Consider the following 27,746-nt stretch of genomic DNA (forward strand, 5'->3'; position numbering starts at 1 on the left):
GAGGTGGTCCAGCAGTGTGGTTCAAGTCTGAGACTTGGGAGCCAGGCTGCTGGAGATTCTTATCCTGGCTCATTATCCACCAGCTGGTCACTGTGGGGTAAATCAGCTCACCTCCTGAACCTCAGATTCCTTTCCTGTAAAATGGGCCTAATAAGAGTGCTTTCTCCGAGGGCTTCTGTGAGGATTAAATGGTATGATACATGAAAAGCCCTTTGCACAGAGCCTGGCACATCATGGGCACTTACTAAATGATTAGCTGTTGTTATTTTATTATTAGCCTTAGCGTTATCAACCATGGTCCTTAAAATACCCCAAGTTTCCCAGTTCCACCCTTCCCTTTTCTATTTGGAGACACCGTGGGACCCAGCTGGGTGCCGCTGCCCCTGTGATGGCTTCTCAGAAACCTTGGGCAGAAGCAGTGACTCGCTCCGCCCTCTGCCACCGCGGGGATGTGTGTGTTCTGCGTGGGTGACACTCGATGCTTCCCGCGGTGCCTGGCAGTCGTCTGTCTCGCCTGCGGGACTGTGGAGTCCGTGAGAACGGAGGCAGTGCCTTTGTGTAATAACTGTCGATTCAAAGTTCAACTTGTTTTCACGTTTGAACATCTCTGAGCATGAGGACCCTTCTTACTAATAATGGCATGGCGCAGTTAACTGACCGGGCTCCTTTCTCACTTAGCACATAAAATATGCATAAAATAACTGTGTCTTACAATAGATAGCACCTCACACTGGATAAATACGCTAGCTTAGGGCTTTCGAGAAAGACTGCTGGGGTCTCGTACTTGGTATGCAACCTTGGACGAGTTACAGCACCTTTTGATCCGTGCCACGGACATAACAACTTTATCTCCCTCATCCTCTAGTTGTAAGGATTCAATGACCTAATATATTGTAAGGTGTTTAGAATAGTGCCTGGCACCTGTTAATGTTGTAGAATCATTAGCTACTGTATGGGATGAATAAGTAAAAGGGCAAACTAACCTTGACAGCGTTGGGAGCACAGGCTCAGCTCTGCGTCCCCACTGGCTGCCTCTGCCCCCACCTTTGCGCTCACCCGCCCCCACCCCCCCACCCCCAGTCAGCGACCGAGACAACAAGGGGCTCCAAAGCTGGCTGGTTCCGATCCAACACGGGCTCCGACAGACAGTCTTTGCTTTGGGGCTCAACATCTGCCCCTACCCGCCCCGCCCCGCCCCCGCCAGACTCTGAAAGCCTCACCACGCAGAGGCCTGACATTCTTCCTATCCATCTTGCTTCCTTCCTCTCTTCTTCAACAGCTCTCAAACTTTCATCCTGCTCCGAGGCTCCCCTGCCTTCTCCTCTTACCGCTCACGGGCCTGTCCTCCCATCAATCTCTTCCTTGTCTATTTCTTTTTTTTTTTTTTTAAGATTTTATTTATTTAATTGACAGAGAGAGAGAGAGCAAACACAAGCGGGGGGAGTGGGAGAGGGAGAAGCAGGCTTCCCGCTGAGCAGGGAGCCCGAGGCAGGGCTCGATCCTAGGACCCTGGGAGTATGACCTGAGCCGAAGGCAGTCGCTTAACCAACTGAGCCACCCAGGCGCCCCATCTTCCTTGTCTATTTCCACCTTGGCCTCTGCTTTGCGGAGGGTCTCCTAGAGAACACTCCCTGGACCCACGCGACACTTCTGCTTTTCCTGCCTAGACAAGCATGGTTTGGGCCGCCAGAGGACAAGAAGCTGAGCTGAGAGGATGTGGAATAGCCCAGGGTGAAGGCGAAGCCTTACCTCCGTGCCATTCGGCACAGGCTACGCCAGGATTTCAGCGAGCATGCGCAAGGCCACGTTTGCTTCCTAAGAAAAATCCCTCCCCGCTCGGAAGCCCCAGGAAGGCTGACTGAAACCCCACTGTAAAAGGCAAAACTACGCGGGGACCCTCAGCCACAGCCTCTCTCTTCCTGCCCTGCGGTGGACCTGGAAACCTCGAGAATATTTCCCTGGTTCTTCTTGTCCTCCATCAACCAGGCCATGCCTCCCTTGGGTTGTGTCTGCGCAGAGCCACCAGAAATTCTGTCGTGGGGATCTTTTCTTAGCCAGGAGCCAAAGAGGCCCAGTTTTATATTCTGTTGCCAAGAATAGATTCTGTTTCCTCCCTTTCCTGTGCTTAATTCAAGAGTAACTAAAAATGCTAGGTAAACACACATGCTATTTTTATCCGCACCTCCCATGTGCACACCCTCCTCCACTTCCAAATGTAGCCTTTCAAATCCTGGACTTACATATCAGCCCAGTTGTTGTGATGGAAACACTGAAAATGCTTTCTCTCAATCAGATGAACACTTGCTTCTGTGGCCTGCCCCTTGTTCGCTTGTCCTTCCTGTCTCATTACTCACTCAGCCGCTTTTCTCAGGACCAGGACCACAGGGGAGAAGGAGGCTTTGGTTTCTGTCCAAAGAAACCAATGGCTATTGTAGACAGATAACTCACGAGGCTCAAGGATGGCTTCTGCCTTCACCGGGGACATTACCAGGCCTGCAATCCAGGATCAACCCCGAACCCTAGAAATATCTACCATCTCAAGAGGCCTCGGTGCCTGAAGGGCCCAGATGGCTTACAAACGACTAACACATAGCACGGACTCAAGGAAATCATTTTGAAATGTCAAATGGAGCCTGTAACATGCCAGTGTGTAAAAATGGAAAACCAGTAAAATGGAAAGGAATTGTTTGTATTATAAAAAACATTTGTTTTTTACATGGTCAGTAATATTTCTTTACTTAGCCAACTCTCCAAGCACAGACACAAGAGGGTTACTTTAGGCAGACACGCCTTTTCAGAGTAATGTTTGAGAGCTGAATCTATGGTGAAAAGTGCGGCATTGGTGCTCCCTGTCCAGCTCTGGCCTGCGGACAGGGCTGCTTTCCTGCAGCTGAACCGGCTTCTCTCTTCGCTGCTTCTCGGTTGGGGTTCTCAGGCTCCCAGGTGACAGCCGAGTGATCTGGGTCTGGACCCACCAGGCTGCTTTTAGTTGAAGGCTCTGTGGGCCAAGGAATGACTCTCCTGCCAGTGCTAACCTCCCACCCCCCTGAGCTCTTGGTCAGGGTCCGTGTTTGCACCTGGGAACGGGTCTCGGCAGGGCTGGTTGGGATTGAAGGTGCCCAGAAAGTTGAAAGGACTGGGGAGACAAGGTTCTGAAGAAGAACATTGATTGAGACCCTAAAAACGGTCACATTCCACACCACCCTGGTACTGACTATGCCCTCTGGGGATTGTCCAGAATAAGGGTCCTCAGCTGGGGTCACACATTAAGATTCACTCAGAGAGAGTTTTTTTTAACTGCTGAAGTTACGGCCCTCTGCCCGGAGATACTAATTAATTTGGGGATGGGACCCCAGAATGAGAATTTTTTTTATTGAAATTGAGTTAATCAACATATAGTGTATTACTAGTTTTAGAGGTAGTTCAGTGATTCATCAGTTGCATATAAGACCCAGTGCTCATTACATCACGTGCCCTCCTTAATGCCCATCACCCAGTTACCCCATCTCTCCATCCACCTCCCCTACAGCAACCCTCAGTTTGTTTCCTATAGTTAAAGGTCTCTTATGGTTTGTGTCCCTCTCTGATTTCATCTTATTTTTCCCTCCTTTCCTCTATGATCCTCTGTTTTTTTCTTAAATTCCACATGTGAGTGAAATCACATGGTAATTGTCTTTCTCTGATTGACTTTTTCGCTTAGCATAATACCCTCTAGTTCCTTCCACGTCATTGCAAATGGCAAGATTTCATTTTTTGATGGCTGCATAATATTCCGTTGTATATATATACCACATCTTCTTTATCCATTCATCTGTCGATGGACATCTAGGCTCCTTCCATAGTTTGACTCTTGTGGACTTTACTGCTATAAACATCAGGGTGCAGGTACCTCTTCGAATCACTATGTTTGTATCTTTTGGATAAATACCTAGTAGTGCAACTGTTGGATCATAGGTTAGTTCTATTTTTAACTTCTTGAGGAACCTCCATACTGTTCTCCAGAGTGGCTGCACCAGCTTGCATTCCCACCAACAGTGTAGGAGGGTTCCCCTTTCTCTGCATCCTCGCCAACATCTGTCATTTCCTGACTTGTTAATTTTAACCACAGAATGAGCACTTTTGAAAAACTGCCCCAGGTAATTTTAACATGCATCCACTGAGAACCCCTGTAGTAGACAGCTGGTGATCCAACAGCTGACCACACTTCTTGGGACTCAGCCAGAATGAGACGGGCTTTTGTGAGGAGAAATTTAGGAGCAATGCCAGTGCATGTGGTGTTTAGGGAACAAACATATCCACTGTATGGATATCTTCACATGTGTCTAAAATGTATATTTAAATGTATACATGTGTGACACATATGGATACAGGCAAAATCAAAAATAACATTAGTCTTGAGATAGTCTCCTCCTGAGATAACTTTGAGGTTTGAATTCTATTTTCTTTTTTTTTTCCTGTTACTATTTTAAAACATTAATATTATGGACAAACATGGTAGGATTCCATTTATATGAGATCCCTAGAATAATCAAACTCAGAGACAGAAAGTTAGAATAGTGGTTACCAGAGGCTCAGGGGAGGAGGGGATTGGGGAGTGATTGTTTCATGGGTAGAGTTTCATTTGGGAAGATGAAAATGTTCTGGAGATGGATGTTGGTGATGGTTACACAACCATGTGGATTTATTTAATGCAAATGAACTGTATACTTAAGAAAGGTTCAACTGATTTTTTAAAAGTTGAATTGTAAGATATTGTATCTTTTTGGATAACTTTTAAGGTTCCAAGTTTAACAAGCTTCCATGATGCATATAGCATGACACAGAATCCTGGAAGTTAATCGGTTCCTTCTTACATTAGATACATCAGAGGTCATCTCAGCTTCCTGACTGTGGGTTGTTTAGACTGTGGAGCAACACCTGGAGATCTCCACTCTTAATTTACTGCTCCCCAGAAACCTCTGAGACATTCTATAGAGCTGCTCACAAAAGTTGCTGCCTATTTCTCCCCCCTCCACCATTGAGACCCTCAGTCTCACAGCTATTTCTTAACCATGCAGAAGTCCTCAGGGGATTTTTTTAAGGTTTTATTTATTTATTTGACAGAGAGAGACACAGCGAGAGAGGGAACACAAGCAGGGGGAGTGGGAGAGGGAGAAGCAGGCTTCCCGCGGAGCAGGGAACAGGATGAGGGGCTCCATCCCAGGACCCTGGAATCATGACCTGAGCCGAAGGCAGACGCTTAATGACTGAGCCACCCAGGCGCCCCTCAGGGGCTTTTTAATTCACAGACCAGTCAGCTCTGAGGGCATTTGCATGGAGCATCAGGGTTTGTATGTAGGAGGAAGTAGGGTGGTGAAGTGGGAGTTTAAGGTGTCTTTGAGGATACAGTAGGTGAACCCAAAGAATGAATTCATTCCAATTTTGTCAAATGGGTGGCACTTAAGTGACAATAGCATAAGTGGCCAAAATGAGTCAACTATTTCACTTACACATTCTTCAAAAAACTATGGAGGAAACACTATGAGCCAAGACTTGTCATAGTGGCATTGAAAAGATTCTGAGAAGTCCCAGACTAGTTGCAGAGATCAAAAGAGCTCTAATTGTAGAACATGAGAGGGACCATATGAAAGGTTCAAATACCATTCTTTTTGTTGCAAGGACCAGAAATCCATTGAGCTTTAAGCAAAAAAGGAATGTACTGGCTCACAAGATAGAAAAGGCCAGGGCAAGGTTGCCTTCAAACACAGCTGGATCTTGATATTCAACATCTTTTGAATTTTCTCTTCTTATCTCTTGACTCTACATGGTCCTCGTTCAGGGGCAGGCTCACCTTTTGTGGTGATCAGAATGCTCTAAGTTTACTTCCTACTAGTTTAGCAAATTCCACTTAAAGAGAGCTATTTTTAAGAGTTTCAACTAGAATTCTAGAAGTTTTAGTGAGAAAAAGTGCCTATCTCTAAAGCTGGAAGAACGAGGAAACACAGGGGGTTGGCTATACCCAAAGTATATAGGTAGGTGAGGGGTGGAAGAAATGTTTCTCTGTGGAAATAGTACTAGAACTGGTAGAGGAAATGGATCCTGGCCAAACAATTTTTCTCGCCACAGCATGGAAGTTTAGATGAGGTAATGACCTGGTCTCCTGTAGGAAATCAAAGAAGGTTTCCCAAAGGGACCAGCATTTAAACTGGTCTTTAAGGCCTTAAGAATGGGTAGGATCTGGTTGTGGAAGGAAGAGATGATTGAGAGAAAGGGCCCAGCCTGGGTTAAAAAAAAAAAAAGAGCAAGAAAAATATGAATACTAATCACCCCAAAGATTTTAGATGAGAAGGTTCTGTGTGATCAACCTTTTATTAGGTGGTACAAATTGGTCCAGAGAGAATAACACTGAATTGAAGAAGGGTAGACCCCAGAACCTACCTCAGCAGACTTGCCTTGGACTACTTTGGTCTTTTCAATAATGATAATAGTATTTCTTGAAAATAATGCAATGCTGCATTTTTCCGTGACATAAATGTCACATCATAGCCACTCTTGGTCAAAAACACACAAGTAGGGGCACTGGAGTGGCTCAGTCAGTTGGGTGTCCAACTCTTGGTTTTGGCTCAGGTCATGATCTCAGGGTCCTAAGATCGAGCCCCGTGTCAAGTTCCATGCTCAGCAGGGAGTCTGCTTGGGATTTTCTCTCTCTCCCTCTCCCCATACCCCTCTCCTGCTTGCCCGTATGTTCACTCTCTTTCTCTCTCTCAAATAAAAAAATCTTGGGGCACCTGGGTGGCTCAGTCAGTTGGGTGTCTGCCTTCGGCTCAGGTCATGATCTCGGGGTCCTGGGATCAAGCCCCACATCGGGCTCCCTGCTCAGCAGGGTGTCTGCTTCTCCCCCTCCTTCTGTTCCTCCCCTCTGTTTGTGTTCTCGCTCTCTCTCTCTCTCTCTCAAATAAATAAATAAATAAATAAATAAAATCTTTTAAATAAATAAATAAAATAAAATAAATCTTTAAAAACAAGAACACACAAGTAAAATACCTATTGAATTTACTGAGAAATTTAGACTATTCTTTGGGTTGGGGTATAACTTGTGAAGTAAATTTGTTTTTGGTGCTCTTGGATTTTTGGGTTTTTTGGGGGGGATTTTTTTTTATTTTGTCTTTTAATGTACAGTGAGACAAGGGGGAACCTTACCCATTATGAGATTTTCAATGAGCCTCATGTGAAAAAACAGGTAAAAGAGTCTGAAGCACAAGATATTACACAAGAAAGCAATACTGAGGTCTTAGAGTTTGGATATTTTCTTTTGCTTTAATTTTTTGCCTATTAAAAAATATAAGTCCACAAAAAGGATTATTTATGAAAAATAGAACTTCATGGCCTGCTTCAGCTACCATTGTAAGAGCACCTTTTTGGATACAAGTTCTTTTCCAGAAAACTCTTGAAAACTCTGAGAGGCTTTGTAATGTTGAATGTTTTCAAGGTTCAAAGCATGAGCCAGACAATAATAGTTCCAGACCTAAAAATTCTTCAAATATCTAAGGTTTTCTTATTCAAAATATCTGTCTTGAACCCAACCTATGGTCCTGAAAGCAGTGAACTTTTATTTTATTGTAGACTCCTCCTTACAGACTAACTCTACATGGGAGACAATTCTGATCAAGGTTAAGTAATCATTGTTTACCAGATATTCCCTCAACAAATGCAAAGAACCAGGAAGCAGAGCCAAAGAGCCCAAGAAACAAAACCACAGTCAACATTTATTCTTGATTTTTGTCACTACTTCTTCCATGTATTCTTATTTTCTTTCACAGTTAAATATACAGCAACCAAAACTTTATTAACATACACATAAGGAAAACGTGTGCAGAACATAAGGATGGTAGGTAGTAAGTAAATCTGGTCAGTGGTTGGTTTCTGCACCAAAATTTATGGAAGTGGGCCTGTGTGGCCTGTGGTAGACTTGTGCCATATCCAAGTGGAAGAATCTTAAACGAAGAGCAATATGAGCCACAGTGAGTTAAAGAAGGCTAATAACACAAAATAGTTTCTATTCACACCAGGGGACAAGGCTTCCATTTTATTTTTTTCCTGAGACTTAACTTTGTTCTTTTCTCCAACGAATGTTTTAAAAATTAGTGCAATACCAACTGAGACATGAGGAAGGAGACACAGGATGGAATTAGAGAAAGTATAAATGGAATCCAGGAAGTTCTGTGGTGGATGACTGATAAATCTTGATAAGGAGAAAATGAACAGAATATTTCATCAGTCCATCTTTCCCTAAAGGGAAAAAACACATACATTTTTTGTTTTGGATAAATAGCTAAAGCTTTTGCAGAGGGGAAAGTGTCATGGGAGAATGGGAAATGTCTCTAATGTCTATAGCACACAAAATATCACAGAGTAATAAAATATTAAAGGGCAAGAGGGTATATCTGTAAAAAATTATAGTGCACATGCTGGATAAAAAAGTAAAATTATGGGATTAAGTGGCTGTGTTACTGAAATAGCACTCAGTACATAAACTCAAGCATTCCTTTTCAAATTCAGTTTTTCAGAGGTTGGGCTTCAGATGCCTGAGCACTTCCGACATTATCTTTGCCTTCATTCTTCTTTATTCGGATAAACACAACTGCTAAAATTATACCTAAAAGAGAAAACGCAGGGTCAAAGGGATGGAATCTTAAAATGTACTATCACATTCGTTTATAAAGTAGTACTCTGATAGGAAAAAATGACTCATGTGACTTCATTTCTTTTTGTGGTTCAACAAAGTTTTGTTGTCCTGGTGAATAAGGGATTCTAGGCATTGGCTTACTTGGATTCGTAAGCTTATCATTTATCTTGTTGTCAGTAAGTATGTATCAACTCCCAAATCATATCTAAGCTGGTGGCTATCACTGGGTCTTTACCAAGGAATATAGGGTCTAACGCATGCTGAAGATGAAGTGTATGAGCATCTGATAGAGTCCCTGATCTTTGGACATATTCAATAAATGTCTATTCCAGTCCTTCCTCTTCTTTAGAGGAAATAGTCCAATCAGAACAACCAGAAAGCTGTTCTCTGACCTGTTCACCTACCTAAAGCTTAGGAGTGTCCACACCAGATACCACATTTTCTTTGGTGCTTTCCTCATGGCTCCAGCTCTAGTAGGCTCCCTAACCTTTCTGGTTTCTCTTATCTCTGAACTCCTACAAAATTACATTGTGCATTTTAGCACTAACCGTGTACTATAAACCAGACACCAATATGGAAAAGGCGAGTTGTTTGAAGGAAATTAACCTGGCAGTAAATTTACAGGAGGAATCATGGCAGAACAGACTGGATGCTGAGACTGATTAAGAATCTTGCACTAAGGGGCGCCTGGGTGGCTCAGTCGGTTAAGCATCTGTCTTTGGCTCAGGTCATGATCTCCAGGTCTTGGGATCAAGCCCCACTCAGCAGGGAGTCTCCTTCTGCCCCTCCCCATGTTTGTGCTCTCTCTCTCTCTGTCTCTCTCTTGCTTTCTCTCTCAAATGAACAAATAAAATCTTTTAAAAAATAAAAAAAAAGAATCTTACACGTATCCCAACCCTATTTTGAAAAAAGTAAGGATATGAAACTGTAAGATACTATTACTTCTATCTTTAGATATCCCCAAACTCATCCAATCTTTAATGCGTGGCAAAAATTATGGGATTAAATTGTCATGGGAGAAAACTATTTGGTGCATAAGCTCAAAAATCCTTTTAAGATGGGAGGGCAGACAGAGTAAGAAAAGGCCTAGAAGGCAGAAGGGAGCTTAGTGAGTGAGTGAAAACTCAAAAAGCCAGCTCAATTAGTATGAAAGGTGTGTACCAGCCTGTGGTCGGGGATAAAAGATGACCCCCACGTACATGTCAGGATGGATTGTGGCTACATCACAAAGGTCCTTTCCTGTCATGACAATGAGAAATTTGAATGGAATGGTATAAGGAAATGAGATCCCTTTTAGACCTGTGAATCAGAGTCCAAAGTGACGGTTGGGTCATGGCTGAGAAGACCAGATGCCAAGAGAACAAGGAAGAATGCTTAGAAGAATCCCAGCCCTCCTTTTAAAAGAGAAAGGATGTGAAATGGTGTAAACCCCTTCAGTCAAGTGGATATGACTTGATGAAGGATCTATCTCTAATATTTAACTTATGGTGAGGAAAACAGTTGAAAGAGGACGATTACCACAGTAAGCACTGAGCTTTTCACAAGAAAGAAGATGGCTAGAAATGGGGACTCTGCTGACTAGCTTGGCCAGGGGCCGAGGCAGAGTGAGGCCTGTGATAAGCTAGAATTGTTCTGGGGTAATAAAGAATCGGAGTCTACAGTCATGAAAATATGCAACATTTCAGGTATGTGAGCATCTCCACTGGAAGGCAGATTCTACCTGTTCCAACAACGGTAGACTAGACTGTGAGCTCTGTAAATGTAGGATCTGGTATGTCTTGCCCATCACTGTATCCCCCATATCGAGCCCAGTGCCTGGCACAGAGCAGGGGCACATCTGCTGCATTTCTTTCTCCTTCATCACAAAACCTCGGTAACGAGGCCCAAAATATAACAATTTATGCTTTAAAGCCTCTTGTGTTATATTTCCCAAACTAACCAACAAGGCAATGATAAGTAAAGGGTTGTACAAAGGCTGCAGCCCTCAACTGGGAAAGTCTCATAGTTTGCTACTGATTTGTGTTCCTGGCTATTGCATAGATTGCCAGTGAGCAGCTATCAGACCAGCCCTGAAGAGAGACCCTGAGCTAAGGGTTTCAAAGGCCCAGAGCAGGAACCCTTGAATCTGAGAAATTATACTCACCAATAACCAAAAGGGTGGTCAGGAGTATACCAACTGCCATGCCCACGGTGGGCATTCCAGGCTGGTGACCTGCTGGCCGGAAACAGCTTCCTTCCACACACTTGCAGAAAGTAACTGAAAAGCAGAGCAGTATTCAGTAAAATACATTTTCAAGTAAACAGCTACAGAATTCCTTATCAAAGACAAAAATTCTCTCAAACTACCCATGGTGATAGACATTATCCCAAGTTGCCTGTGGGATAACACCTACCCGGTAAAGAGACTATTCCTATCAAAGGTGGCCGACCACCATCATTGATGTGGATTGGGACGTTGTAAACTCTCTCCTCAAAGTTCGTGTGCCTGGTGGAAAGTTTGGCATGAGTTCCTGTCAGAACAGAGAAAAAAATGAATGACATGAAAACACAAGCTCAGAACTATGTATCAACCGGAATAAAGCTCATCTTTGCAGTACACACTAAGGTTGACCGGGAAAAGATTCAATGTAAGTATGAGTTAAACTACTCAAAGTATTACTACTCTACGTGTACTTTTCAGAATGTCAAACAGGATGCCAAAGCATCCTGTGATTTCTCGATCATGATTTCTCTGTAGAATGAATACTACTGAATATAGCTGGTTATCATTATTCCCTATCGCCATGTTTTTTTATAAAGTTAAACTGAATTAAACACTGAATTAGAAAGAGAAAAAATATTTGAAGAAATAATTGCCAATTGTTTTTCCAAATTTGATGACAAGTCTAAATCCTCAGATCCAAGAAGATTAATAAATCCCAGGAAAAAGAAAAACAAACAAAACTACACGTAATGTAATAATCAAATTGCTTAAAACTAGTGGAAAAGAAAATCTTTAAAGCATCCGAAGAAAAAAAGATACATTTAAGGGAACAAAGAAGAGCAATGCAATCCAAAACACAGTAAAAAAATATCTTTAAAGTACTGAGAGACAAAATCCCAATAAATTTAAAAGTATTCCAGTCAAATGTTCTCTGGTCACTATGAAATTAAGTTAGCAATCAATAATCAGAAAGACGTGGGAAATCCCCATATATTTGAAAACTACATAACACACTTCTAAATAACCCATGAGTCACAGAAGAAATGTAAAAGGAAATTAGAAAGTATTTTTGAACTGAATGAAGATGAAAACACAATATATCAAACTTTGTGGAACACAGCTAACATGACACTAAGAGATAAATTTATTGCACCAAATGTCCATGTTAACAAAGCAAAAATTTCTAAATTAATTGCCGCAGCTTCCACTTAATAAAAATGGAACAAGAACAACAAATTAAATACAACATAAGAAGAATGAAGGAAATAATAAAGATCTGAACACTGAAATACAAAACAAAAAATAGAGAAAAACCTATGAAATCAAAAGCTGGTTCTTTGAGAATATCAATAAAATTAATAACCTCTAGCCAGACTGATTTGGAAAAAAGAGACAATTTTCCAATATCAGAATGAGGTGATGATATCACTACATATTCTGTAGATATTAAAAGAATAATAAAATAATATGGCAAATAACTTTGTGCCAATAAATTAGACAAATCAAATGAAATAGATAAATTATTTAAAAGATACAAACTAACAAGTTCAACCAACAAGAGATCTATAATTTAAATAGCCCTGTATCTATTAAAGAAATTGAATTTTTATTTTTTTAAAGATTTTATTTATTTGACAGAGACAGCGAGAGAGGGAATATAAGCAGGGGGAGTGGGAGAGGGAGAATCAGGCTCCTGGCTGAGCAGGGAGCCCGATGCGGGGCTTGATCCCAGGTCATGACCTGAGCCGAAGGCAGACACTTAACGACTGAGCCACTGAAGCGCCCTGGAATTGAATTTTTAATTAAAACTTCCTATAAAGACAGCTCTGGGTCCAGATGGCTTTACTGGTGAATTCTACAAAACTTTAAGAGAGAAATAAAAAACAATTTTACATAAACTCTTTCAGATAATTGAAGAAGTAGAATACTTCCTAACTCATTCTATGAGGCCAGCATTACTCTGATACCAAAACCAGACAAAGACATTACAAGGAAAGAAAAATATAGACCAATATTCCTCAAGAATACAGATAGAGAAATCCTTAAAATTTTAGCAAATCAAATCTAACAATATATAAAAATGCTAATATTTCACCACTGACTAGGCATTATACCAAGAAGGGACTGGTTTAAGATCCAAAAGTTGATTGATATAATTCAGCAATCAACAGACCAAAAAAAAAAAAAAAAAAAATCAACAATACAATCAACTCAATAGATGCAAAAGAGGTATATGAAAATTTTAGCATCCATTCCCAGTTTAAAAAAAGAAAGAAAGAAAACCCTCTCTGCAAGTTAGCAATAGGAGATAAATTCTTCAATCTAATAAAGAGCATGGACAAAAAACTACAGCAAACTTCATACTTAATGGTCAAAGACTGAATGCTTTCTCCGCATATTGGGTACAAGCCAGGTTATTTCTACTCTCACTACTTTCATTCAACATTCTACTGATAGTTTTAGCCAGTAATAAAACAAGATAAAGAAATAAAAGGCATCCAGTTTGGAAATGAAATTAAAATGTTACTATTCGCAGACAACAGGATTGCCCACGTAGAAAATCTACGGAGTCATAAAAAAAGGAAGAGAGAGAGCACAGCAAAGTGAGGTCAGCAGCGTCGTAGGATATAAGATCAAAACACAAAAATCATTATTATATTCCCATATCCTGGAATTACTTAAAAATTAAAATTTTAAATGCCATTTAAGATAGCATCAAAAATCTGAGATGCTTAGGGGAAATTTTGCAAGAACTATACACTGAAAATTAAAACACTTTGCTCAGAGAAATTAAGGAAGACCTAAGTAAATGGAGATGTATATCATGTCCTTGGGTTAGAAGATTCAGTTTTGTTAAGATGTCAATTCTCCCCCAAATTCAGCTACAGATTCACATGATCCCAAATCACAATTTCCATAGGCTTTTTTGATAGAAATGGGCAAGCAAAATTCTAAAATTTATATGGAATGCAAAAGACCTAGAATAGATGAAAAAATCTTGTAAAGAACACAGTTGGAAAAATTACACTATCTGATTTCAAGTTTTATTATAGTGTAACAGTCATCAAAATAGTGTAATATTGGTATAAAGGTAGGCAAAGAGATCAGTGAAACAGAAAAGTCCAGAAATGGATCCATATACATGTGGTCACTTGATCTTTGACAAAGCTGCCAAGACAATTCAATGTGAAAAGGATATTTTCAATAAATAATATCAGAACAATTAAATAGTCCTATTAAATACAATGAAACTTGACCTTAACTACATGCCACATACAAAAATTCACTTGAAGGGCGCTGGGGTGGCTCAGTCAGTTAAACATCTGACTATTGATTTCGGCTTAGGTCATGATCTCAGGGTCATGAGATCCAGCCCCATGGCGGGCTCCATGCTCAGTGAGGAGTCTGCTTGAGATTCTCTCTCTCTCTCCCTCTGCCCCTCCCCCCTCCGAGTTTTCTCTCTCTCTCTCTCTAAAAACAATAAATAAATAAATTTTTTTTAAAAAAAATTAACTTGAAACAGACCATGGAGCTAAATGTAAAAGCCGACACTATAAAACCTTTAGGGGGAAAAAAATTAGAAAATTTTAGTAACCTTGGATTTGGCAAAAATTTCTTAAATATTACACCAAAAAAGTCACAAATTACATAACATTTAAAAATCAATAAATCAGATACCATAAAAAATTTTAAATTTGTTCTTCAAAAGGTGCTGTTACAAAATGAAAATGCAAGCCATGTCCTTGAGGAAGTATCTGTTAACATTTTATCTGACAGGGACAGCTGTCCCTGGGGGCTCAGTCCTTAAGTGTCTGCCTTTGGCTCAGGTCATGATCCTTGGGTCCTGGGATCGAGTCCCGCATCAGGCTTCCTGTTCAGCTGGGAGCCTGCTTCTCCCTCTCCCACTCTCCCCCCCCCTCCCCCTCACTCTCTCTTTCTGAAATAAAATAAATAAAATCTTAAAAAAAAAACCAAAAACATATTATCTGACAAAGAGTTTGTACCTTGGCTATAGAAAGAATGCTAGGAGTCAACAATGGAAACCAAACAGCCAAATTTTTCAAATGGGCACAAAATTTGACCAGACGCTTCGCCAGTGAAGATACATGGGTGGCAAATAAGCACACAGAAAGATACTCAACACCATTAGTCTTTAGGGAAACATAAATTAAAACCAAAATGAAATGTTACTGCACTCTCACTAGAATGCCCAAAATCAAAAAGACTGTACATAGCAAGTGTTGGGGAGAACGTTGAGCAACTAGACTCCTCATGTGCCCATGGGAATGGAAAATGTTAGAAACTGGAAAACAATTTGCCATTTTCTTAAAAATTTAACCATGCAACTACCATATGGCCCAACCATTCTACTGCTAGAGATTCAACCAAGAAAAATGAAAACGTATGCTCCTACAAAATTCTTGTTCACAAATGCTTATAGCAGCTTTACTTGATGCTAGGTGAAAATAGCCAGACAAAAAAGAATACATACTGTATTACTGTATCTAGATAAAATTCTTGAAAATGCAAACTAATCTATAGTGACAGAAAGCAGATCAGTGGTTACCTGAGGATGGGGGGTGGAGGATGGGAAGGGCGGGGTGGAAAATGAGATTTGCAACTGAAGCATGAAAAATCTTGGGGGGTGGTGAAAGTGTTCTTGTTCTTATTGTGCTGATGGCTTCAATGATATCTACATTTATCAATTTTTATGAAATTATACACTTTAAATATGTGCTGTTTATTGGATGACAGTTGTTATTTCAATGAAGCTGTTTTTAAGAACCGTTACGAAATCTGTTTCTCAGCTGCCATTGGAAATTTTGTAAATGCTGTTCAAATTGTTCAATTATCCAGTTGTCCAATGTACACTAAGGGGGATGCTGTGTGTTAATCTTTCCTCCTTCCAAAGCCCAGGGCTTTCTTCCCTCTGAAGAGCTCCTCTCTACAAGTTTTCTTTCACAGTATGTACCTGCAGCATGGAAGAAAGGCAAATAAAAACTAATTTTAATCATTGATCAGTGCTTGTTCGATGTACTTTTGACAACTTACCATTGATTTTGGAAACTTGCCAGTTCTTTTGTAAGATTTCACTGCCAAGAGAAAATTCAAACTGTGGACCCCGAAATGACTGCTGGTCATCATCAGTGGCCTCGAAAACGACACTTCCGGTTGTTTGGAGGGGATGGCACAGAAACAAGCCTGAGTTGTCCTTGGCTAGCCGGGGGGGGTTGTCGTTCACATCCAAGAGGGTCAGGTGGAAACTGGCTACGGAGCTCAGGGAGGAGCCACCTAAGGCAGTGAGGGATTGACACATGGTATCAGCTCTCTCATTTTCCTCTTAATGGGAAAAAGATACTTCTTTTTCTTAAAAAAAAAAAAATACACACACACACAGTTCAAGCAGTTGGGTATACTGAGGTAGTAGAAAGATAGCAAGATTTTAGAATCAGACCTGGTTTCATTTCCTGGTTAAAAAGTCTCAGTGATAATAATAATAACCAAGATTTATGTGCTAATTTTTTTTATTTAAATTCAAGTTAGTTAACAGATAGTGTAGTATTGATTTCAGGAGTAGAATTTAGTGGTTCATCAGTTACATTCAACACCCAGTGCTTATCCCAACTAGTGCTCTCTTTAACGCCTGTCACCCATTTAGCCCATCCCCCCCACCTCCCTTCCAGCAACCCCCAGTTTGTTTCCTATAGTTAAGAGTCTTTTATGGTTTGCTTCCCTCTCTGTTTTAACTTATTTTGCTTTTCCTTCCCTTCCCCTATGTTCATCTGCTTTGTTTCTTAAATTCCACATATGAGGAAAGTCATATGATACATGTCTTTGACTAACGTATTTCACTTAGCATAATACCCTCTAGTTTCATCCATGTCGTTGCAAATGGCACGAATTCATTCTTTTTGATGGCTGAGTGATATTCCGTTGTATATATGTATACCACATCTTCTTTATCCATTCATCTGTTGATGGACATCTTGGTTCTTTCCATAATTTGGCTATTGTGGACACTGCTGCTATAAACATCAGGGTGCAGGTGCCCCTTTGAATCAGTACTTGTATATCCTTTGGATAAACACCTAGTAGTGCAATTGCTAGGTCATAGGGAAGTTCTATTTCTAACTTTTTGAGGACCCTCCATACTGTTTTCCAGAGTGGCTTCACCAGTTTGCATCCCCACCAACAGTGCAAAAAGGCTCCCTTTTCTCCGCATCCTCACCAATACCTGTTGTTTTCTGAGTTGTTCATTTTAGCCATTCTGATAGGTGTGAGGTGGTATCGCGTTGTGGTTTTGATTTGTATTTCCCTGATGCCGAGTGATGTGGAGCGTCTTTTCAGGTGTCTGTTAGTCATTTGTGTGTCTTCTTTGGAAGAATGTCTGTTCATGTCTTCTGCCTATTTCATGACTGGATTATTTATTATTTGGGTCCATGTGTCCCTTTGAATCAGCACTTGTGTATCCTTTGGATAAATACCTAGTAGTGCAATTGCAATTGATTTTGATGAGTTCTTTATAGATTCTGGATACTAGCCCTTTATCCAATATGTCATTTACGAATATCTCCACCCACTCTGTAGGTTGCCTTTTAGTTTTGTTGTTTCCTTCAATGCGCAGAAGCTTTTTTTTTAATTTTTTATTGTTATGTTAATCACCATACATTACATCATTAGTTTTTGATGTAGTGTTCCATGATTCATTGTTTGTGCATAACACCCAGTGCTCCACACAGAACGTGCCCTCTTTAATACCCATCACCAGGCTAACCCAACCCCCCACCCCCCTCCCCTCTAGAACCCTCAGTTTGTTTTTCAGAGTCCATCGTCTCTCATGGTTCGTCTCCCCCTCCGACTTACTCCCCTTCATTCTTCCCCTCCTGCTATCTTCTTCTTCTTTTTTTTTTCTTAACATATATTGCATTGTTTCAGAAGTACAGATCTGTGATTCAACAGTCTTGCACAATTCACAGCGCTCACCATAGCACATACCCTCCCCAATGTCTATCACCCAGCCACCCCATCCCTCCCACCCCCCACCACTCCAGCAACCCTCAGTTTGTTTCCTGAGATTAAGAATTCCTCATATCAGTGAGGTCATATGATACATGTCTTTCTTTGATTGACTTATTTCACTCAGCATAACACCCTCCAGTTCCATCCACGTCATTGCAAATGGCAAGATCTCATTCCTTTTGATGGCTGCATAATATTCCATTGTGTATATACACCACATCTTCTTTATCCATTCATCTATCGATGGACATCTTGGCTCTTTCCACAGTTTGGCTATTGTGGACATTGCTGCTATAGTGCAGAAGCTTTTTATCTTGATGAAGTCCCAGTAGTTCTCTTTTGCTTTTCTTTCCCTTGCCTCCAAAGACGTGTCTAGTAAGAAGTTGCTGCGGCCGATGTCAAAGAGGTTGCTGCCTGTGTTCTCCTCTAGGATTTTGATGGTTTCCTGTCTCACATTTAGGTCTTCCATCCCTTTTGAATTTGTTTTTGTGTATGATGTAAGAAAGTGGTCCAGTTTCATTCTTCTGCATGTGGCTGTCCAGTTTTCCCAGCACCATTTGTTGAAGACACTGTCTTTTTCACACTGGATATTCTTTCCTGCTTTGTTGAAGATTAGTTGACCATACAGTTGAAGGTCCATTTCTGGGTTCTCTATTCTGTTCCATTGATCTACGTGTCTGTTTTTGGGCCAGTACCATACTGTCTTGATGATTACAGCTTTGTAATAGAGCTTGAAGTCCAGAATCAAGATGCCTTCAGTTTTGTTGTTCTTTTTCAGGATTGCTTTGGCTATTTGGGGTCTTTTGTGGTTCCATACAAATTTTAGGATTGTTTGTTCTAGCTCTGTGAAAAATGCTGGTGTTATTTTGATCAGGGATTGCACTGAATGCATAGATTGCTTTGGGTATATATTACTTCAAAACAACTCCGATGTGCATTTACTGATGACAAGACTGAGGTTCAGAGAAGTTGTGTGACATCCCACGGTCACACAGCAGTAGAAAGGCTTCCACCCCAGGAAGTCTGACTCTAGAGCCCACAATTTCTCTTCAACACTGACCTAGGCACATTTGTTAAGTTTTCTACGCATCATTTTTTCAGCTATAAGATATGTGACTTTGTGAGGATCCCACACGTAGTGTTTGTTGAAAATAGTAAAGGGCTGCACAAACATTATTTACTATGATGTAACGGTGAAAGATTTAAACTCTGTAGCCTTAACAGATGGTAGCTGTGTGATTGTGAGCAAGTTACTTAACTTCTCAGTGCCTTGACTTCCTCATCCATAAAATATGGTCAAGAATAGCACCTACCTAGAGTGTTGTATGAAGATTAAGTTATTACACTAAGTGCTGAAAACCAGGGCTGCCAGTGCAATGTAAACACTGACTCTTCTCATTCTCCCTGACGTCAATCAGATACCAGTTCCACAGTTTCTGACCCCATCTTGCTTTAATTCCAGTGAACCTTGTCCTCTTGCTTTGCTTTTCAACTGTCTTCCATGGCCCTGACAACGCATAACCAAAGGAGGAAAAGCCACGGTGCTCTTGAAGTCATTTCATCTATCTGCATCGTTCCAGAGCCAACAAAGGGAACAGGGCTTGGGATCCTGGTTTTGATTCATGGAACTTCTAAAATGTGAGAGGTCTCTAGGACACATCCAAAGTGAAGTGTTGATCTCCACAGTATGTTGTAGTGGAATGTGAGGCATAAAGGCTCAGCCAGAAACTTCCTACTGATGAATCGGGAGCTTTTAAATCAAGAGTTCAATGTATACAATGTGATATTGGAATGTGCTCCTCTGGAAACAAGCAAGGGAGAGAGCGAGTCCCTGACCCGCCTCAGCAAGGCATGTCTGCTTGCACACAACTGTTCCAAATTTGGCACAGACTCCAGCATTTCTACCCTCATTGGCTTAACTTGACTGTGGCACTTTTGTTTTTCTTAATCCTTTCACATGCAGGGACCATTTTTATGATTCCCATCCACTGGAATGTTCCCCATTCCGCCTCCCAATTCCTGGGCCTCACATTTAGAAGTTTATTTTTTTGGTCTAAAACTGTATTTATTTAGTCCTAATTTGTTCCATCCTCATTTTCCGGTAAACCGGGCAGATGTATTTGCTACTTAATTAGAGGCTTCAACCCACGTAAGATCAACAGAATTTCTACACTAAGTTGGAAAATTCCATTTAAATGCAAAGAAACCTAATGTTTTAATCACCAGCCTTATCACTGGTAAGCATACTATTCCTAAGTGTGTATGTTTATTTTAATTTTTCAAGTTCCCTGGAACTCCACATTCAAAGTCAGAGAGGAATATATATCACCACGACCAGATTAAGTGGGATGCAAGGATTATATAGGATGATTCAAACATCCTTGGCTTATCTATATAATAAGTCTTTCCTTTCAAAAGCTCACCCGATTTCAGCAAAACAGAGATACCCAGGGCCACCCAAACCTAGTGAATCAGAGTCTCCAGAGATGAACCCTTTATATCTGATTGAACAAGCTCCCAGGTGATTCTGGCACATATGGAAGTTGAGAACATGGCATAAAACATTTTCTGTTTCAGAATGGATCAGCCCTGAGCCACTGCAATTTAAGGCTAAAGATGCAAGTCATGGCCTAGGTCAGCAGGGCAGTGGTTTGGCCCTGCTCTCAGGAGAAACCCACAACCGCTTTGGAGGAAGGGGATGTAGTTCAGCAGAGATGCAGGAACCTTCCCCGAAGCTGTAGCCCCCACAAGAAACAAGAGCAAGCAGAAGTAGCGCCCCTGCAGCCTGGCCAGCCTGCAGGTGCACCCTTGCCCGAGAGATGCCGGTGGATCCCACCTTGCACCAAACCAGAAAGGTGTGAGCACTTCCCTCCCCTTCGGTGCCTTTATCATCCTTCCACTAGAAGATATTCTGACAATCGGATCCAGTGAACCTTCCCACCCACCTCCCACCTTCCCTCCCATGTCTATCGGTGTAGCCCCTAATCATTTGTTATTTTTTTTCCTCACCTATTTCAGTGGCCACCACTTGCACCCGATACACACTCTCAGCTTCCCTGTCGAGCCGAGCCACAGTAGAGATTTCACCCATGACGGGGTCAATTTTAAGCCAGCCTCTGCCATTGTCTCTCAGGGAATAACTTCATGAGGTGAAAGGAGCAAAAGAAAACCCACATTACTCTGTGAGAAGATGCGAAGATAGTTTAAGATCATTATGCTGTTCTATCAGCCTCATCCCTTGCATATCCCTTACAGCATATTTAAAGGATCATTATTTTATATTATTAATGCTTTACTTGCATACCGTCCACCTTCAAAAGGAGGATTTGCGCATCCTTACAGAGTCGTAGTTATGTTTGTTTTATTAAAAAAGGTATAGTCACAAACTCCGGAGGAAAAAAGTTAAACTTTCCTGGAAATCAAAGGATTCCAATTAAAACAACCTGGAAGCATCTTTGAAAACTGATTAGCCAACCACTCCCTCCAAGAAAACTTGGACACCCAGGGGTGGAGATGTTAGGTGAATGGGTGGATACTCAGAGGCTACTCGTGGCACAGTGAATTAATTGTTCATTCTACAAACATCTGCTGAGTGCTTAGCAAATAGCGCACATTAGAACAAGAGCGCAGATTACCGAAAAAGGCGGGGGGGCTCTTAGGCCAGTGGAAGAGACAGACACAGAAATAGATAGTTCCAATAAAATGTGGCAAATACAATGAAAAGGGCCCTGGTATCCCAGAGAAGTCTTTCTGAAGCAGAAGATGTTAACTAAGGCAAGAAAAAGAATGCTTCAAGAAGGAGCAACTGTGTGAGCTAGTGCAGAAGAGGCCAAGGACTAGCCCGGTGGTGTGGGGGAGTAGGGCATTCCAGCCGTGTTGGGATAAAAATGGGAAGCAGTGGATGGCAAAAGATGAAGCCAGGGAGGTGGAAAGAGCCAGATCATTGGAAGCAATGGGCAGCAACAGAATGCTGTTAAGCAGGAAGGTGTTCTAGTCATATTTGTGTTTTCAGTGGAACTCACTGGCAGGTGTATGAGAGATGAATCTGGGATAAGACTAGAACCACCAGAAAACCAATTAGTGCAGCCCTTGGGAAGGAATACAACATAGCCATAAGGATGTCCATGTCTCCAGACCACAGAATACCACCTCCGGAAATTGTCCCCAAATAAAAAACAATTTAATTGAAGTTAGAAAAGAATTACATTCATACATAGATTCAAAATATTTTATACAATTAAAAAAAATACTGGAAACAACCTACATGTCCAGAAGCAAGAGAATGATTAAAAAGTCAGGATGTGTTCTTTCATCAAATTAAGTTTTTTCATAATATTAGTATGCTCTATATGTCAAGCACTGCTAGGCTGTGTGTACGGGTGATGAAGAAGAAATCCTATGTACTTGGGATTTCATTCTGAGTAAGATGGGAACTCTTTGGAGGGTTTTTGGAGGAGTCCTATGATCTGATATACTTTTTTAAAGGACCACTGGGTGCTGATGGATTATGAGTTTGCCGAACTGAGAGAAAAACAATGAACTCAGGCCAAAAACTTGGGAGTCATCCTTAATTCTTAACTGACTTATTACTAGCATCAGAACTATTGATTGATTATTCCTCATTCTTGAAACACTCTTTTCATTTGTCTTTTTACAGGACACTCCCTTTCTCTGTCTTCTTCCTCATCTTCCTGATTTCAATTTAATAGCATTTTCGGTATACCTTTTCCTCGATCCAAGAACTTTTCTTGAATGTTTTTGTTTTGCCCACTCATAAACTCAAATTTTTATTTACTTGTCATTGATGATTTTTATAGCATTCTCATGGAGAAGACAGAAGCATTTGTTAAACAGTAAATGGTTGTAACTTATAAACATTTTGTGCCCCAACATACTTTGTGACTCTGATGTATACAGTAGTATCTACCCTAAATCACACAGCGTAGCCCCCACTGTTGTTTCTCTCTTCCCTTTGCCTTTATGGGACATGAAACAATAGGTGGGAACTTTACTCCCTGACAAAGAAAAAGGTCTTAGAGGTGATTTCAAATGCCTAAATGACAGCTCACTGGGAGGCAAGACTCCCCTGAAGTGTTCTGAGAAATTTAAGGAATTGTCATTCATAACCATATGCAATGGGTTAAGCCAATGGTTTAAGCTGAAGTATTCATTATGCCACAGACAGTAATGCCAATGTGATAAAACAGAAGCAAAATATCTGGGCTCAAATCCTATCTATGTGCTTATTAACTATACAGTCTTAAAGAGGTTATAGATATTGATGTATACACAACATATATATATCTTGGGCAAATTATCATTGCACATGTTTAAGACAAATCTGTGTAGGTCCTATTGCACTGGGGAAAAAATGATTGAGAATTGCTAAGATGGAAAGATTTGCACATTTTGTTTAACCACCCCAGCCTGAGCACTAGCCTCTCCAGGGGTGGGCTCTGGAATGAGTCTTGTCACCCCAGACCTGTTGTCTGGAGAGCCAAAGAAGGTAGGCACTCTACATCCAGAAGATTCCCTTAACCCTATCAAGTGGGTGAGTCTGTCCAGTTGGGCTTTTGCTTCATTCTCTCTGTCTAGAAAGAACTTCAGTCCACCTTAGGGGTTGGATAGCAACTCTCCCCCAAACCCTGGCTCCCATGGCTGGTACAGACACAGAGCCTGGCTTTAGGTAGCCCAGTCTCTGGACCCCATCTCCTGAACTCACCAGCCCTCAGCTGGGATTTGTGGTGAGTGGGCTGGGATGGAAGCTGACATGCTTCCCACCTGCCTAAGCCTGATTTCTCACTGATGGCCCCAGGGTACTGACGACTGTTGGAACCAAGGTCATGTCCACCCTGTGCCCTGGGCTACAGCTTCAGATCACTGGCTGCTTTCTTAGAAGAGAGCCCTGGAGTCAGACCAGCTTCTCTATCCCTCCCAGCCCTTCCTCCTCCTCATTGGCCATGGTCCCAGCACAGCTAGGCCTACCCAGTACTGCTCTCCTCTACCTTATATCCAGATTTTCCGGATCCCTGGCAGTAACATTGCCCACTTTAGTGCCTATAGCCACATCTTCACTGACTTTTGCTTGGTATACATGCTCGGAAAATTTGGGTACTTCATTCACATCTGTCACAATAAGTCTGAACTTGGCAGAAGAGTTGGCGTTGTAATTTACACCAGACACCAGAGGCTCAGGATTTTCCGCTTGGAACACAATATCGTGAATGGCTGTTGTTTCAAAATCAAGAGGCTGTGTAGGGGGAGAAAAAAAGAGGAAAAATTAATTTGGGGGATGATTGGCTCCCTTAAAAGATTCATTCCCAATGGTCCTTTAAAAACGTTCTTACAGGGGCGCTTGGGTGGCTCAGTCAGTTAAGTGTCCAACTCTTGATTTCAGCTCAGGTCATGATCTCAGGGTTGTGAGATTGAGCCCCATGTTGGGCATGGAGCCTGCTTAAGATTCTCTCCCTCTCTCTTTGCCCCTTCCCCCATACACTCTCTCTCTTTCTCTATAAATAAATAAATACTTTCTTACAGAGCAGCAGTTCCCAATTTGGTGTCAACAAAAATCTACTTATCAGAATGATAACAGAACCAAAGTCTCTGCTGCAGGACTTATCAGAGTTTTCAATATGCTATTTGCATTATGACTCTCCTAGAAGAGGAAATTAATGCAGCATCCCTTAAATTTATGTAACCCTGGGATACTTCATTCATCGAGCAGAAACTTACTAGTTCTCTCAAGAAAATTCTCAGAAGACAGCTAGGGAAAGGCTTATATACAAACATCCACATTGTATAGAGAATGATTTCCCAGGGACCTCAGAATCCAAACCCCAAAATAAAGAACTTACCTGCATAAAGGGTAGGAGAGGTTAGCAAAGAAAATTGAAAGATAGAGGATCTGCTCTTGTGACAGACCATGCTGGACAGAGCCAGGAATCAAGAATCAAGAAACCAACTTGAGTGTAGTATGAGGAAGAATCTAACAGGGCTACCCAAGACAGAAGGAGTAGCTTCAAAAAACAGTAATTCCCAACTCTGGTACCTTTCAAGAACAGGCTTAAACAACGTGTGACAGGCTAGCATAGAAAGGACTTCCGTAGCATTTCAGCAACTGGTTTTATGTGACTTTTAAGGTCTCTCTCAAGACATTGAGTCCATGATTCTATGAGGGGAAAAAAATCCTAGTCCGAAAGGCCTGCTGAAGAGGAATAGCCCCTAAAGTTGGGCTTCTTATCTGGGATTAAAAGGCTTCTGGGAATCCGTGAAGCCCTAGAAACCAAAATCTAAATATTTATATTATGCGCACATGTGAGTTTTTTTCCCAGGGAGAGTATACAGTCACGGTTTCAATGGTACCCAGGGCCTCAAAAACAAAGGAACGAATGAACGAAAAGGTACATTATGGATTTTGGATTATGGACGCTACATTATTTGATTCACTCTCCCAGGCCTGTAAGACCCAGGATCTCTTGGTGAGCTGTCAGTCTTTTAACTTTAGTTTATATCAGTTTCTCATCAGTTGAACAAAAATGGTAATATCCATTCATGAACAGAAAAACTCATGGAGGATTTGACACATGATTGCATTAGCTTGGCCTGCCCTTCCCTAACATCTGAAAAAGTTCTCCCACTCAGGCAGGAGCTGGCTCAATACTCTCCTCTCTACATCTGACCCCATCGGCTATCTCCAAATGGACAAGCTCCATGTCCTCTATAATCTCTTAGTTTCTGACTCAAGACTCTAATTGTTTGGTTATCTATTTTAGATCCTTACTAAGCATAAGCTCTCTGTGTTATACTCATCTTTGCTTCTCTCTTCCTTGGCACACAGTATCCATTGTGTATCAGTCAAGAAATAGAAAGATGAGAAAGACTCCGTCTTCGTGGGCCCTTGAGAGGTCCAATGGAAAAGAGATTCTGGAGAAAATTCCCACTCTCCAGAAACCCCTCTCCTCCATGCACACACAAACACACACAACATCACAACCCAATTTCTAGTTCAATAGAAAGTACAATAGAAAGGTTGTTCATATGGACGAGAAAGAATTATGTATGAAGATTCCAGGCCATTGGAGATAGGAAATAAGAAGCAATGGACAGGATATAATATAAAGGATATAAAATTTTGTAAGCCAGATGAGATGTAGAAAAGAGGTTGCTCACAGAGTTAAGCACCCACTGTCTACAGGCCATGGCCCCATGATGACATTTTGATCACCACCAAGTGGTCTGATAGGTCTCCTTACCTGGGGGTGGGATGCAAGGAGCTTTTGATTCCCAGAGACCCACTCTTCATCTCAGGGAATGAAGGCAGGGACATCAAACCAAGAAAGCCTGGTAGTTGGAACAGAAAGACAGCAGCCCCCAGAGCAAGCCTACACTGTGGGCAAAGGATGCACTCTCTGCTCCTTGCTGGTCCAGCCAAGCCCAGGCTCAGGCAGTCAGCTCCACTCTCTGGGTGCTCAGACAGAAGAGGTGCATCCCATCCTCACACCAAACAGATCTTCAGGAACCTCCCTGGTTTTCCCTTCCCATCACTGTGGCCCCCAGAGGTGGGTGATAAAGAAATGAGACACTATGTCTGCAAATGGGAAGCAGCCTGTGTCATCAAGATAGAATGCGTGAGGCTGAGAGTAGAAATAGATGACAGAGAAGACCGTGCATCCAGCTAAGGAGCTGGAATGTCATCCTTGAGGAGCAAAGGGAGGCACAAGGCACAAGAACTGATGTGGTCAGATTTGTGTTTTAGGAAAATAACTCTGGGAGCAGCCACATGAGGGGTACCCATCCCCGACTGGGAGACCAGTTAGGAGAGGGTGTCAGTGCTCCTTAAACATATACTGAATGGAAGAACAAAGGAGAAAGAAGCAGCCTGCCATTGATCAGAGTGCTTAACTTTCACACCAGGAAAAACACTGAGCCAGATCTTCCAGGGAAAAAATCAGAAATGAAAGATGCTAAATTAGCAAATGATCATCAGCAGAACTTAATCAAGGAGAAGCCTTGTCAAACCCTGTGTATCGTCATTCATAACACGGGGACGTGCCTGCAAGGCCAAGTCAAGAGACCTATCGTGGCCTCCTGGGATGGTCATGGGTCCCATCTGATGAGATACAGTCATCAAATGAGCTCACAAAACATGCTCAGGCCACCTCTCCTCTTCACACAACTCCTTGAGTTAAATCAAACCCAGTGATTTAGATTCAACCTGGAGGCAAAGATAGAAAAGCTGAGGGAGAGGAGTGCAGACTGGGGATATGTAACATTGTCACCAGTGATCAGTGACGAGGAAAAAGGTGTGTGCATTACTTTTCCAAATGACACTTAAGCTAGTTAAAAACAGGTCAAGGACTGAGAATTCAAAAAGACCAGCCATGATAGAGAAGTGACAATGTTTGCATTTAAAGAAATTAAAGCTGAAACAAAACCCCAAATTTCAAAAAGGGGATCCCAAGGGGAATTATCAATAAGCCAGGCAGGACTCAAAGGAATAGACTTGCGGCTCCTGATACCCACTTGGCCCCAAGACTGTCATGTTCTATTGCACAACTGGCCAGAGTTTTGGGCGGCAATAAATATTGAGGAGGACAGCATTTCCAAAACTTGTTTAATCCTCAGCATCACGTTGGCACGTGAAAGAATAGAAAAAATATATGTTGTTCTCTGCCCCTGGTTCCTGACACTGAGCTCCTAAATTCCTTGGAATTTCTTGGGTGAGAGGAATACCTTTTGTTCTAATGAAGCCATTCTTGATGGGCTCCTGGGTTGCTACGGGATGGAGGCTGCTCACCGGAAAGATCAAACACTTCTGGCCCCACCTCCACCTCCCAGGAAAGGAAGAGAAAGCTAGAG

General features: G+C 41.7%; 1 protein-coding gene across 1 annotated transcript in view; it reads right to left on the reverse strand.

The window, feature by feature from the left end:
- Positions 1-7,718: 7,718 nt before the first annotated feature.
- The window catches only part of CDH17 (cadherin 17), a 64,536-nt gene continuing 44,508 nt past the window's right edge, over positions 7,719-27,746 (reverse strand). The window contains exons 13-18 of the mRNA XM_025871489.2: positions 23,894-24,138; positions 20,898-21,028; positions 15,921-16,160; positions 11,059-11,175; positions 10,809-10,922; positions 7,719-8,635 (exon numbers count right to left, since the gene is read on the reverse strand). Coding sequence (XP_025727274.1) covers positions 8,535-8,635; positions 10,809-10,922; positions 11,059-11,175; positions 15,921-16,160; positions 20,898-21,028; positions 23,894-24,138 — 948 coding nt within the window. The 3' untranslated portion in view covers positions 7,719-8,534. The remainder of the gene's footprint in view (positions 8,636-10,808; positions 10,923-11,058; positions 11,176-15,920; positions 16,161-20,897; positions 21,029-23,893; positions 24,139-27,746) is intronic.

Source organism: Callorhinus ursinus, unplaced genomic scaffold (assembly GCF_003265705.2).
Source record: "Callorhinus ursinus isolate GAN/ISIS: 27379988/994484 unplaced genomic scaffold, GSC_fseal_2.0 scaffold5, whole genome shotgun sequence".
Classification (NCBI taxonomy): Eukaryota; Metazoa; Chordata; class Mammalia; order Carnivora; family Otariidae; genus Callorhinus; species Callorhinus ursinus.